A 15,342-nucleotide genomic window follows, 5' to 3' on the forward strand; every position below is an offset into this window, starting at 1 on the left:
AAGCAATAAATAAAAGGCAAACTGCCATAATCTGTGAGAAAATGTTTGCAGATTTCCTATCATCTTCTGTTCTTCCTCTGTGGCTTTCTTGCCATTCTCCCTGTCTTCTGTCTCAAAAGGGAAAAGAGCACAAGGGTAATGAGCCCTCACGGGGAGCCATTGTAGTTCAGGACTTTCTGAAAAATACCCACAATTCAGTGCTGGAGCTCTCCAGCTCTGGGAGGAAATGCTATGGGCAGCAGAAGCTGGCCACAAAGATCCAGAGCAAACGATTGATGTTTGATCTGTGGTGCTGAACGTGTTAGGTCTGTTCTGGAAGTAGCTGATTGGGTCATAGTCTCTAATCACATGCAACTATCAACTACAAAACTTTCTTGGGTATTTTCAGATGTCTTAAATTAAAATACTATTTATTATTCTCCATGCCTTGAAGATTATGAATGGTTTTATACAGCTAGAAATTATATACAAATGTTTGGGGAAACTCTCAGGTATAATAGGACCATAGAAGGATGAAATATCCAAAATGCTCTTTATTAGCCACATGTAGGTGTGTGAATTTAAGTTACTTAAAATTTAAAATTCCAAGTGCCAGTTACCCATTCATACCAAGCGCTCAGTGGGCTAGTAGCTACCTTCTTGAACAGCACACACACAAAACATTCCTACCCTTGTAGAAGATTCTACCTGATATGAAAAGCTGCCGAACAGCAAGAGTTTTCACATATCACTGTTAAATGGTGAGCCTTTTATTCAAGTTTTCCCCCTAATTCTCCTGTGGTCAGGAGTTCAAACTGGCTCTTCTCTATGGTTTTATAAAATCCTTTGCAAAAAATGGTTATTAATGATATGCTATCACTGAGATCGTGCCCAAGGAAGTTTATTAAGGCTTGACATCTTTGACATCTAACTGAACTGATCGATACAGGCATCAAATGAAAGAAAAGCGAATCATTCAGAGTTAAATGTGGGCAGCTCTTCTGCAGTTAGTTTTCTGTCCAAAGCAACTGTGTCTGTGCCTTTTTCTTAACACTCCTCTAAATCTTGTTAATCCTTGGCTCCGCTTTGACTTCATATAACATTACTCTATGCAGGGTCGAACCTTCATTGCTGAAACAGAGGGGTTTCACTCAGGCTTGAGCTCGCCCATCACAGGAGACATGCTCTTCCCCTGGTGCCGCAGAAGCAGACATAGACCAAAAATAGCCAAACTGGTGACTAAGATGCATTTGGACAGGGCCAAACTATCATAACAAGCGGGGGTCATGCGGATTTACCACATCCCTTTGCAGGGCTATTTAAAGTCTCAAGACCCGCCAAGCAATGTAGAATTAGAAACATCAGTCTAATCCTTCTGGGCTGCTTTTCAGCTAAGGCTGCATTCTGAAGAGTTGTCGGTCATAAAGTTAGCACATGCCACACCTGCCTTCCTCAGGGAGCCTATTCTCCTTCTCCTATGACGTAGAACAAAGATGGGATCCTCCCTGGTTTCCAACACCCACCATCCCAAGCTTACTGCCACAAATAAACAGCTAGGTGCCCACTCGCCTTTACCCCAGACACTGATTTGAAAGTTCCCCAAATGGTGCAGCAACCAAAAATTTAACACTACCTTAGAAATGATTCTAAACTTCACTGTTAATTTGCTGAAAGTCAATTACGGAACTTTGATTAATCAAAGAAATAAGAAGTATATAGCAATGCAGCAAAGAGCAGCTCAAGCCATGGTGGGTGGGTGGGTAAATCCTAGCTCTGATCCTCCCTCGCGGGAAGCCTTGAGCAAATTGCCTGAGTCTTTGTGCCTCAGTCATCTTTCTCTAGGAGGTATACATAGTGCACAGGGCAGCTGATTCCTAGGAGTAGGGACGCAATGAGCCCCTGTTCCAGCACTTAGAAGACCGGGCTGTGCTAAATGCTCCAAATTTCTTTTTTGCTGTTAACTTTGTGATTTTCCTTAATATAGTATTAAGATTTTAATGATACTACCTTGTATTTAGTGATCTGTGAGGATTGTAATTCCTACATAAATACCGTATGCCATTTTATAGTCTTGTTAGTCACTCACTTTAAGATTTTAGAACTTTTAGAAACTTTTAACCTTTTGTTACTTTGTTATGTGTTTTGTGTGTCTGAAGGTCAGGAAGCAGACATGCCCTACTAGGCAGATGGAGGTTGAAGGACAGCTTGTAGGAGGCAGGCCTCTTTACCCCCTGAACAATCTTGCCAGCCCCGAGGGACATTAAAACAATGTATAAAACACTGAAAATGTTTACCGAATAATCTCTCACATTTCTTCTAAACTAATTATCTTAGACTTTTCTCACTATTTATTATCATTTTCCCTTACATTATCTATAAGAAATTTTTATACTTGAATGATTATATTCACTCCCTTGTAACTTCTTTCCACAAGCAGTACAGCCATGTATCAGACAAGACCCTTAATAGGTGCCTGAAATCTTTCTTTGTTTTGAATTGCATATATTCTGCCATTTTTACATATAAATATGCTTCTAATAAAATAATAATTCAGGCACAGTAACATTAACAATAATCATAGTAAATAATAATTCATAGTAAAATGTAATAATTATAGCAACATATTATTATAAACATCATTTAAAACATTTAAATTATTGGCTTCTGGAATTTTCCCTGTAATTTTTTCCGTACAAAGATTGACTGTAAGTAGCTAGAACTGAGGAAAGGGGAGACTGGTCTACACTCCTCATGTGAGGCTCTTGGATCAGCATCACCTGGAGCATATTAGAAATAGAACCTCCTGGGTTGGAATATATTCAGGTAAGAAAGGAAAAAGCTTCCATTTGGAAATAAGAAAACACTGTCTGCAGATGACATGGTTCCACATTGTAGTAAATCCTAAGAAATTCACTATAAATAACAAGTTCTTACCAAGTATAAGTTATGAATTAGAACAAAAATTACTCACATATATTCATATATCCACACATATATGAACAATGAATAGTCTTAAGAGGAAATTAAGAAATAATTCACTGCAACATAACAATGAAATGTTCAGAAATAAATCCAACAAAATAAAAACAAGGTGTATAAATTAATATTGCTGGAAAAATTAGGAATCTAAGTAAAGGGTGCTTTATCTAGGCTGCAAGGAAGATTGGTGCTCTGAGGTGCAGGCTCCTTACATGATATATTAGTTACTTTCTCGTTGCCGCAACAAAATACCTGACAAACCCAACTTAAGGAAGGAAGGATTCACTTTGGCTCACTGTTAGAGTATATGGGGGCATAACAGCGAAAGTGTGAGGAAAGTAGTCATGTTGTGTCCATAGACCGGAAGTCAAGAGAGAGGAATGCTGGTGCTCAGCTCCTTCTCTTTAGTTATTCTTGGTCCTAAGCCCAAGGAATGGTGCTGCCCACAATTAGGCCAGCTCTTCCCTCCTCGGTTAATCCTCTCTAGAAACACTCTCCTAGGCTCACCCAGTGGTGATATGTATGGTCATTCCAAGTCCAGCCAAGTTGACAGTGGAAATTTAAGTATCACAACAGAGTGCACTGTCTGCTAACCTGGGCATCAGCTACTAAGGGAGTTATAAAGAAACGGCTATCCATTGGTATATGACCTTGTCAATCTAGCAACAAACTCAATAGGGTATCTGCTGCAAAAGTTATCCCTTTTACTTCAGGAGTTATTTGGAGTCCTAGAAAGCATACTTCTCTATAATGAAGCAAAACATGTTATGAAACATGTTATGTATGCGTGTATAAAATTCTGAACACTTTTAAAATGTTTCCTAAGTTTAAAAAAATCCTTTAATCAAAGTAATGTGTTTTGGAATAAAATCTTTTCATCCCCTTCACTATCACTACTGATTTTTGTATAAGCAGATGTTATTAGACTATTATAACAATTTTCATTTCAGTGTCTCTATTTAAAATAATGTCTATTAAACTGAAATATAATGGAACATAAATATAAGGTTTAGCCTTTAAAGGAAAATATATGTGTAAATAGAAGCAATAGTCTATGTGTGAGTAAATTAACCACAGTCAATTTAGGAAACAGTGGTTTGAGCCAAGCAGGGTGTCACACACTTGTAATCCCAGCACAAATTCAAAGCCAACCTGGGATATCTAGCCATGCTGTTCCCAAAAAAAATCCAAAACAAGGGCTACAGTGAGTTGAAGCCAAGCAGTTTTATTAAAAGGATAAAGCCACATATAGTTTTAATATAGAAAGCAAGGAAGAACCTCCTCTCAAGAAGACTCACATGAATTTTCCCTAACTAATTCTTCCTTCATGGAGTCTGCACAAGACATTTACTCATAGATGGGAGAGGAGTTTCATGGCTTCCACCCCACTCAAAGAAGCTAATGACAGCCTGAGACTGCTAGGGAAGAAGTCGTTCTATTTCTCAGTGCAGTCATTGCTGAGTTACCCACAGTCCACTGCATAGCTCTTCACCTATACCCATGCAGGCAGCTCAGGTTAAACCCTAGGAAGTCACAAAGTAAAAACAGACAGAAAACAAAAGGACTTGAGAGAAAAATAGGGACTTAGTGGGAGGATGCAGGGGGGTGGCTGTGGCCAAAATATATTAAATCCATGGAGAAATTGTCAAATAAGAAATTCAATTTATAGGGCTGGGGATTTAGCTCAGTGGTAGAGCGCTTACCTAGGAAGCGCAAGGCCCTGGGTTCGGTCCCCAGCTCCGAAAAAAAGAACCAAAAAAAAAAAAAAAAGAAATTCAATTTATAAAGGAAATGAACAAAAACAAGGGAGATTTCTGACAACTCTCTACAACTTTATTGTTTTTGCAAATTGCACATGTATAGCTTAGTATAAGAAAATGCAGTTTAGGAATACTGTTTTGGAATACTGTTTTAGTACTTTAAAAGCAAAAAGTTGCAACTTTATTAAAGTTTTTCTTAACAGATTTTACATAGTCTTAACTCGAAATTATGTTTAATCCCTAAAATCTGCTAAAGTACACCTAGTAAATTTGAAGAGATTTGTCACAGTTGGATTAACCAGGAAAAAAAATAGAGAAGTGCTAATATAAGCTATCATCTCTATTCCTGTACCCAATAGGCTCTTCACTAGATGAACTGTACTATGGGAGTTGCCGAACAATGGCTTGGGGTCTAATCCAGCCCACTACCTTTTTAAAGGATATTAAGTTTTATTAGAATTCAGTCTCATATATTCATTTACATTTTGTCTGTTGATTTGTGCTTTAGCAACAGAGTTGTGTAGTAGCAACAGAAAATATGTAGCCTTCAAAACCTAAAATATGTAGGCTCTGGCCCTTCACAGATGTAAAAGAAAAAAAAAGTTAATTCCTAGAAGAATAAAAACTAGTAAGTTAGGAAGACTAATCAATGGATCTCAGTTCTGACCATGGGTGATTGCATCTTTAATCATAGCAGTGTGCTAAGCCTGTCTGAACCTCAGTCTTCTCTCGTATGAAATGAATCCTTTTGAATGCCTCATCACTGAGATTGGCCCTCAGACTGTAGTAAAGTTCTGTGAGTCTGAGCTATTTTGAAACTGTTTTCCTGGTTCACATAATTGTCTTACACTGGGCAGTGGAACCATATATGGTCACTGAACTAAGAAACTAAATAAACCAAGCTGCTAGGAACTTACTGTTTCAGAGCTCTTTCTCTCTCAGGCTCTTTTAAGTACCAGTGTAAGTACTTGTTTCTAGATCTTCAACTACAGAAGTAGTTGCTAAAAGCCTTAAAATGTAACACTAACATACTAAGAAACTCAATTGAACTTCACTTGGAAATAAAACAAAACATCTCTAAAATTCTGGTTTGGGTGTGTGGGAAATATGATTGGATATATAAGAATTCCATTCTACCCAGGTTTTAGGGAGCATGTATAATATGCAAAGTGAAATAAGATTCTTAGAAAGAATCTCAACATCCAATATATTTTCCTATGTGGTTGATAAAGTTCTGAGGGAAAAAAAAAAAAAACTTTGTTAACCCCGCACTATGGGAAACGTAGGAAGTTGCATCAAATGGCAAGATCAAAACCACTTGTGTTTTATTTTGTGTTTCTCCCTTTCTCATCTTTTTGGAGTGATGATAGCAGTAGTGGTAGTCGTCGTTGCTGCTGCTGCTATTTTGAGACATGGTCTTGCTATGTAACCCAGGCTAGGCTGGAACCCCCAATCTTCCTGTACTTGAGGCGTGCAACATCATATTGGTTCTTCTCTCCTTTAGTCCATTTCTCAAGTAATATTTAGAGAAAGCAACTTAATGTGATACCCCCAAAAAAGCAGACTTTGTGGAAGTGCATTGTTGCCAACATTTTCATGTATGTGCCATGTGGAAGTGCCTTCATGGATGGCAGGTTTATCTGTCATGAGTCCAATATTTAAAATTTACATAGAAACCATGATAGACTTAAACCACTTCAGCGATTTGATATTTAAACTACCTAAGTGAACAATTCTATATAGAACAGCAAAAGATTCGCGCTCATGTTCTGCCTCTGTTTTAGTAGGCTTATTAATGATTTATACTTCCGGAGCGTTGAACCGTTTTCAAAGCACTTTAGTGTACATTAAGACTTTAGGCAATGTAAAGTAAGGTGCATCCCCTTTCATGCTCTCAGTTTACAGATAATAAGACTAGAGAGGAGTTGAGAAGATCGAGAGCTCAGCCACAAAAATGCTTCCTGCACAAACATGAGAACCGAGTTCCACCCCTAGCCACACAGAAGGCCCGCACTGAGGCCTCTGAGACGAGAGAATACACAATCCCGGCACTGGGGCAGAGACAAGAGGATCCCTGGGGCCCACTGAGCAGCCCAGCCTAGTCTCATCAGCAAGCCCCTGTTCCCAGTGAGACTCTGTCTCATAAACAAGTGACTGGCTCCTGAGGAATGACACCTAGGGTATAGCTCTGGCCCTCATTTGCACACATACATCATGCAAGAGCAGGGAAACCTAGAAAGTTTTAATGATCTCTTCAAGCAATACTGTGGAGCTAGAACATGACTAGAAAGCAAGTATGGCAGCTTACGGTTCTTCCTATTGCTAAAACAGTAACACACATTGCTGTCCCACATACTAGTCCTAAAGATACCAGCGCTGTGTATGATAGCGTTTCTCCACTGTGGTTCAGTGGATCCTCTCTGTGGCTTCTAGGATCCACATGTAACCAGCTGTGGTGTTGCATGTCTATAATACCAGCCCTTGGGGAGAGGTAAAGACAATTGGATCACGAGTTTTGGGCAGCCTCACCTACATAGCAAATTCAAGGCCAACCTGTGCTGCATGTTACATAGTCTAAAAAACATTTACATGTAGATGTGTAGCCTGATAGAGAATTGATGTGCAAGAGTAACATAGTCATTGTTATAAAAAGACCAGAGGGAAAAGACTGAAAAATGAGGAATTCATAATCCTCAGTGATACTATTGTTAACATTCCGATATCTGTTTACTATTTTATAATTGACTATTTTTCCAAAATAAGTGATCATAGTATGTGCTATTTTAAAAACTTTTAAAAATATGATTTATTACAAGAGTATTTCTATTTCATTAAATATCCCTCTACACTATCATTTTATAATGACAGAGTTTGGTACCATGTGATATAAATCCAAAATGTAATTAGTTCATACACTTCATTCTGCATATGAAATTAACATCGAGCATTCCTTTTGAGAGTCCCCTCCCTTTTAGCCAACGTGTCTTACAAATTTTACTTTCTGACTAATCCTTAAGCTGAATAACCATTATGAATAACCATATGTTTGTTTGCGTGTTCGGTTTAATTGTGTAACTTTTTTTACCTTCTCCTGTTAGGGTGCAGTACTAGCGGCTGTGTCAAGTCACAAATTCAATTCCTTCTACGGGGACCCTCCTGAAGAGTTGCCAGATTTCTCCGAAGACCCTACCTCCTCAGGTAACTGGGTAATTTACTCATTCACCTGTGGGAATCACTTTCATCTCTCTTTTTTCTTCCATTCTGAGTAATCTTTGTGGGAATTCAGTTAAGTCCTCCGAGAGATTCTAAGGAAGTATGTCACCCACAAAATCATACCTACGTATGTGCAGTTCCTATTTGAATACCAAAACTGTCCTCTCTGAATGCTCCCAAACCAACATTATGCCAGTTTCTTTTTACCTCAATTCTTCTTCCCCTTTGTACAGTCCAAACTCTGTACTGCATTCATTCATGCCGGTGTTGTAGATAGACTCACTAGATCTTGATGGTCATCTTCTCCCACTGCAAAACCTTCTAACATCCTCTTTGGTCCTACCCTAGGTCTCTGAGCCATCCAGCTTCCTGATGCTGGCCATCTAGGCAGTGTCAGACATGGGCTCTCTTTTGTTTATTTACTTAACTACTGAGTCGTATGTCATCTGGCTTCAATTTTACTTCTGCTAGAGAGAAATTCTTTTTTGGTTGGATTTGCCCCTCCGATTTTTTTTCTGTTCTTCTTTAATATTTGTGTATGAGCATTAGAATCCCTACAGCATGAGTAGTGTGTCCTACAGTCAACAACAATATAGGAGAGCTTTTTCCTGGAGGGTCTGGAAATGTCTGTCAGTGTTTAGCTTCTGCCCTCTTCTATGCATATACATGCACATACAAACTCAAAAGCTCTTACCAATCAATATGGGCCTATTTCATATGTCAAATGACCAGACTGAGTTTCCTAGTCCAGCACATGTGTGCTTCCTCCTTTTGACTTTTACCAATCGGGATATGAATCTTCCTCTTTTGAGCAAAGGTGATTTCCAGTCACATTCAGAATCTTAGAGAAGTGACTAGGCTTCCTCTTGGGCTGCTTTAGAACTTCCTGAGCCCCTATGCTGCAGCGGGCTGGAGCATGGTTGTGATTGTCCATGTCCTCTGGACCACTTCATCTCTGCCCATCTTTTCTTCCTACTATATTCTGTTCCCTTCCATGGACTGTTTTTACAAGTTGAGCATCTCTCTTCCGGCTTTCAGCATAGATTGCAGTTGGCCCTATTTAGGGAGCGTGGATCCAGGCATGATTTTATTTTATCTCTGTGATGACAGGATAGAAGCCCAGCTTTACTATATTTTGAATACATTATCTCTTCAGGATTTATGATCAATGTACTATCACTTTCACTTTTGAAATGGGCCTAGAAAGCATTACAGTCCTTAATCTTGAAAGTTTGCTTTTAATTAATATTTTCCTCTACCCCCTGACAATGTAATAAGGCCTTAAGTGTTCTTTTCCTGGAAGAATTGAATTTTTCCTTTACAAAAAGAAGTTATGTACATTTGTAAACATGCTTACTTATATTAAATATATTTTATCACCTGGTCCCCTTCTTTAGTATATTTTCAAATGGTTTTGGTTGAAACCATTTTTGGGGTTTTTTGTGTGTAGTACTATGTTTTTAAACAAGCAAACAACAACAACAACAAAGACAGCAAAACAGCACCTTCCTCCGTCTTGCAGGCTACCTGCAAGGTTTCACATTAATTGTTTGCAATTGAACTTTTCTTCTTGTCTTCCCTTTCCTGTGGTCTCATCTTGTTACATCCTTTTTCTTCTCTTTAATTCTGGGAACTTCATGATCTTCTAAGCAGTGTATGGCTGTGGTAAATATCTGGAAAGGACTTTTTCAAGGATGCTATCTGGGTGCTACAAGGGAAAAGTAGACTTAAAATCTAAATGTAAATCACTACCCTAAATAAAGGGGAAATTTTTATGTAGTCAGAAGCAATGGAGATTTTTAAAGAAAAGTGTAACACATTTCACATAGCTACCAGAAATTATTCATACATTTCCAAAATTAATTTTTAATGCTAAGCCATTTGAGGAAGGCATTCTGTCCTAATCAACAGTATTGACCTAGAGCCATCTGCCAGCCCATAGCCTCTCTACAGCCAACAGCAGTGCATCGGCTGCAGAAAGCCGTTTATGGATTTTATCTGGACTCAAAGCTTTGTACTTTTGTAAATGAAAATATCTTCATTTGTTTTTCATTATTTTCATCTCATTTTGAGTATTTTCATTACTTTTTAAACCTAAAAAAATCTTCCTTTTATCCTTACGCTTGTTTATTTCAAATTCCCAAAGTTACCCTTTTCCCTGTCTTGATGCCTGAATTTATATGTGTCTGTTTTACACTGCAAAACCAGAAGCACTTTTTGTTATTACCTGCAAGTGCATCCAAGTCTGAGATGAGAAAGAGAGAAAGAGAGAAAGGACTGCAGAGCCTACACTTGTAGGATGCTGACTATGTCTACCCAGACCATGGAGTTTTAGAACTGAAATGTTGCCTGAAAGCATGGCATGAAGTTTCGTATGAGAAGCCACCTAGCTACTGTCCTAGTTTCCTTTCTAGTGCTATGTTAAAGGCCATGACCAAAAGCAACTTAGGGAGGAAAGGGCTCACCTTAAAGACTATAGACCATCATCGAAGGAGGTTGGGATGGACTGAGAAGAAACAAGAGAACAGTGCATTTTATCAGCTGCCCATTCTTTCCGCCTTCCAGAATACCTTTTCCATTCTGATGAAATAATGGGTGGATCCAATAAGCCTAACAAAAGTCATAATTGGCAATATCAATTTTGTCCCCCAATTTTTTTACAGTCTAGATTTTATTCCCCTCCCAGTTTACCCTCCAACTGTTCCATATCCCATACCTCCTCACCACCACCACCCCTTCTCCATAAGGATGTCCCCACCTCACCCACCCCTCCAGACCTCTAAACTTCCTGGGGGTTCCAGTCCCTTGAGGGTTAGGTACATCTTCTCTGACTGAGTCCAGACCTAGGAATCCTCTGCTGTATATGTGTTGGGGACCTGGACCTTCTCAGCTGGTGTATGCTGCCTGGTTGATGATCCAGTGTCTGAGAGATCTCAGGGGTCCAGGTTAACTGAGACTGCTGGTCCTCCTAAGGGTCGCCCTTCTCCTCAGCTTCCTCCAGCTTTTCCCTAATTCAATAGAGGGGTCAGCAGCTTCTGTTCAGTGGTTGGGTGCAAATATCTGCATCTGACTCTTTCAGCTGCTTTTTGGGTCCCTTGGAGGGCAGTCATGATAGGTCCCTTTTTCTGAGTGCTTCATAGCCTCAGTAATGATGTCAGGTCTTGGGGCCTCCCCCTACCCCCTTGAGCTAGATCCTACTTGGGGCCTGTCGCTGGACCTTCTTTTCCTCAGGCTCTTCTCCATTTCCATCCCTGCAGTTCTTTCAAACAGGAACAATTATGGATCAGAGCTTTGACTGTGGGATAGCAGCCCCAAATTTTTTTAATTGCTTCTACAATATTGTGAAGTTTGAGAACAGTAACTAAAGCTGCTTGCCCACAAAAGGCAGCATGTTATTTCCTTAAATTAAAAACAAAGAAGAGTATGCATTTGAGAAATGTATTTAAAAATCACAGTGTAAAAGTTGATCAGCTCCACAGCCTGCCATCCAGAGAAAAGCTGCACATGTTTGGGTGTATCATTGTAATACAAACTAATTTTTCTGAAACATACTTTTCCATTTTGATTATTGAAGTTTATTCGTTATGCTTTTACTAGATTCACTAAAGTTAATCTTGTGATAAACAGTATCTTATTGCTTTGTTACTTAATTCAAAGTGAAAATGTTCTCCTTTCAAAGCAAAGAATTTAGAATGAGATCCCAGTAATTAATGTCTGAAATTTGGGGGGACAGCTTGGGGGCTGTGCTTGTGGACTATCTAGAGGGCCCACCTATGGCTTAATGACCTGCTTGCTCTAAAATCATAATGTTTGTCCTTTGTCCATATGCTGCCTTCCTCCTAGGACTTCTAGCAGCAGAAAGTAGGTATCCCTTTGTTTTCCTCTAAGGTTTATCTTTATGCAAAAGTGTTTGGCTTTGCATGGTTCATAATCAGCTTGACTTTTTCCATGGCTGTTTGTGTTTAGATGTTCTAAAGTGAATTTTAACACTGTCTGACCATAAAATAAGAACTTGTCTATATTGATTTGCTGAGGCATTGTTATACAACTGAATTTCTCACTTCTTTCAAGGGGTAGGGAGGAGGCAGTGTTAAAATTTCAACCATACTTAATATTATTTCATATTTGAAATTCAAACACAATATATATTCATTCTGGGGAAAGGTAACATTTTATTTTGAAGTTGGCGGTCAAGAAAACTTTTAGAGTAAGTGAGTTTTCTTTTGACAATTTTGTTATACAAGTAGTTTTTATTGCTGATACAAAAGCCATATTGTTTATTATTGTTGGACTGTGAAGTAAACTCTGAAGTTGTGTCATTTAACAACTCCTGCCATCAGATACAGTGGTTGGAAGGCATACAGGTACACAGGTACAGTCCCAGACTCAGGAGATGGAGGCAGGAAGGTAACAGTTGGAGACCAGTCTTGGCTATGTAGTGAGACCTTGTCACAGAAAATAAATAGCAAATAAAAGTAATAGTAGCTATCCTTTAACTACAAAGAAATTTAATTTGAATATGTAAAAAAATAAGCTGTACAAAATATGCACACACAGTGGTGTGTGTGTGTGTGTGTGTGTGTGTGTGTGTAAAACTGAAACTGTCCAGACAAAGAGGGTAGATTATAACAATATCAGTATTTAAAATGCAATTAAAATTTAAAATTTACCTCAAAGTCATATTTACTAAGAGCATTATTACTAAGTAATAAGAGACAAAGATATATTAGAAAATCTGGGTGTTAACAATGAACTTAGTTGTCACTTTTGTTGCATTTGATATTTATAGCTAAAGTTACAGACAATACAAAAATCTCACCATATTCTAGTAGTTTGTGCCTGAGAGTGGCAGCGCCTGCGGGTCACAAGTAGGGGTTTGGCTTTGCTAAGTGCCTCTGCCCCAAGGCCTCTTGCGATAACACTCCAGAGCTGCCATCCTCCTTGAAGGCATGATTCTAGGAGAAAACTTTGAAACTCACCCAGTGGTTAATAGAAAATTTCTAATCCTCACTGGCTGTGGGCTTGTCTACAAGGCCATTCACAACCCAGCAGCTTGCTGCCCCAAATAAATGACTAAAGGGAAAGCAGGAATTGTTCCTTGTTGTTCCCAAGACAGGGAATAGTTTTTAACCTCCCATCAGAAGTAACATTCTCTATGCTCAGGCCCCATGCCAGGAGAAGTAGTTGATCACAAATGGTAAGAATATCAGGGGACAGGATGTTAGGGCTTTACAGGCTACTGACATATCCACGCTGGTGACTATAAAAGTGGAAATCAGTCAAGCAATCAATCTATTCTTCCCCTCTCTCCCCTTTCCTTTTTCCTCTCTTCTATCCTTTTCAGCCAGCCATATCTTATCACCATACTCAGGAAGGAGCATCCTGTCAGTCATACCTACCAATCTGTATAAAACTTAATGCAAAGCAGCACTTAAGGCTAGCAGAATAGTGTCAAAATACTTTGAAAAATGGTGGTCAAAAAATGTTACTACTTGTGCCTAGTGGTGCACATCTTTAATCCCAGCAGTCAGGAGGCAGAAGCAGGTGGATCTCTGTGACTTCAAGGCCAACCTCGTCTACAGAGTGAGTTCCAGAACAGCCAGAGATCTTGTCTAGTGTATTTAAAAATAAAAAAGAATGTTACTACTTAGAAACAAACTATTTTAATAAACATGATGTCACGAGAATTGTAGCCTCACTATGCTGATGAAATGTATATGCAGAGTTCCTTAAGAAATTTAAGCTAAATACATTTTTGAGGTACCTGTGCCATAATCTATACATGAAGAATCTGAGACATTTGTCATCATATCCAAGTTTTCACAACTAGAATTGGATATAGTACACCTGCCAGAGGTCAAAATAGTTTCCACTGTGGGGTTCACTATTGCTTATAACATGATTAAAAGCCGAATTTGCTTTGTATGTTGGAAATAAAAGCTGTTGGCTAGGGGGTGGTGGTGAGAAGAGACAGACTGCAGTTAGACAAGGGGAGATGTTTTTTGAGAGATAACACTGCACTGCATGCTTAGATTAGTAAGTTTAAAGTAATAATGTATGAAAAAAATTGAGACCAGGTCTCACTATGTAGCCCTGGCTGCCCTGGAATTCACTATGAAGACCAAGCTGGCCTTGAACTCAGAGATCTGCCTTCCTCTGTTTCCTGATGATGACATTAAAGGCATATGCTACCACACCTGGAAAAAACAAATTTTCAGCATTATATTACTTAGCTGAGGACAGGGTTTACACCAATAATGACAGCACCCAATGGGGCTAAGGCAGGATAATCATAACATCAAGACCAGCCTGAGCTACGTAATGGGTCCCTGTCTCAAAAAAAGTTATCATGTTGCAAGGGAGAGTGCACGTGCAGTGGTGTAGTGGTACATTAATGAGCCACTCGTGGAATGGGAATCGCTCTACATGGCGATGAGAAATGCAAGCAGATCTTCCTTGAAATTACTTCCAGGTAAACGTGGGAACATCAAAGCCCATTGAATGGTGAACTTAAGATGTGTGGACTTTCCTGGCTTAAATTTTATCTAAGAGAAGAATTGAAATCTTTGCTGAAGTGTGTAAGAGGAAGTGGCTGGTGTCAGCCACTCTGCCACTTCCTGTAAGGAGAAGGAGAAATGCGATGAGTTGCCAGATGGATAGCTGGCAATACAGATGATTGAACATACAGCAAAATGTGGCCTGCGTGGATGTCAGACTTCCCGCCTGCTTGGAATTGCTCAGAGTTTGCTATGTGGGAGAAAGGGTTTAAGAGAGAGCCCACATCAGCACTGAGAATCTCTTAGTTTAAACATTGTTCTGTTTATTTTTCTGTCCTTTTTGGTTTATTTTTACTTGGTAAAAATTTTTGTGAGACTTTTCCACTCTTATAATGAAGCTAGTCTGTATCCCAAGCTTTTATTGACCTTAAAAACATATTCCTCTTTAAATAAATAGACCTAGAAAATATTTTTAAATAGTTGACATATTTATGCTATTTTGACTGTTGTTTCATAATAGTAACAGAAGACTTTTTGGAAAAACTTTCATAGAAGTGAGATTCTTTGGGAAAGTATAAGTGTTTAAAATTCAATCTGAATTTTTAGAAACAGGGTTGATTATTGAATGAACAGTGTAAAATGTTACCCGAAGTCAGGTATAATTGCTTTTAGTAAATTTACCAGTGTAAAAGTTTGGGCCAAGTCTGGGCCAGCAGATATCTCAGTGGACAATAACACATGCTGCTCTTACAGAGGACGCACGTTCTGTTCCCAGGCCCCATGTTGGGTGATTCATAAGAGAATTCATAACTCCAGCTCTTCTCACCTTCACAGGTACATCCACACAGGTACATATAGCCACGCACATACTCACATAAGTAATAAATATTTTAAAAAAGCCAAGTGATGGTGGA

The 15,342-nt window shown here is 38.9% G+C and overlaps 1 protein-coding gene across 28 annotated transcripts in view; it reads left to right on the forward strand.

The window, feature by feature from the left end:
* The window catches only part of Cask (calcium/calmodulin dependent serine protein kinase), a 345,044-nt gene that overhangs the window by 241,097 nt on the left and 88,605 nt on the right, over positions 1-15,342 (forward strand). For 15 of the 28 annotated variants that reach the window (XM_087599293.1, XM_087599285.1, XM_087599291.1 and 12 more), the window contains 1 exon segment: positions 7,817-7,916. In XM_087599293.1, coding sequence (XP_087455419.1) covers positions 7,817-7,916 — 100 coding nt within the window. 28 annotated transcript variants of the gene reach the window in all.

The sequence above is a fragment of the Rattus norvegicus genome, chromosome X, assembly GCF_021556685.1.
Source record: "Rattus norvegicus strain SHRSP/BbbUtx chromosome X, alternate assembly SHRSP_T2T, whole genome shotgun sequence".
NCBI classification, from domain to species: Eukaryota; Metazoa; Chordata; class Mammalia; order Rodentia; family Muridae; genus Rattus; species Rattus norvegicus.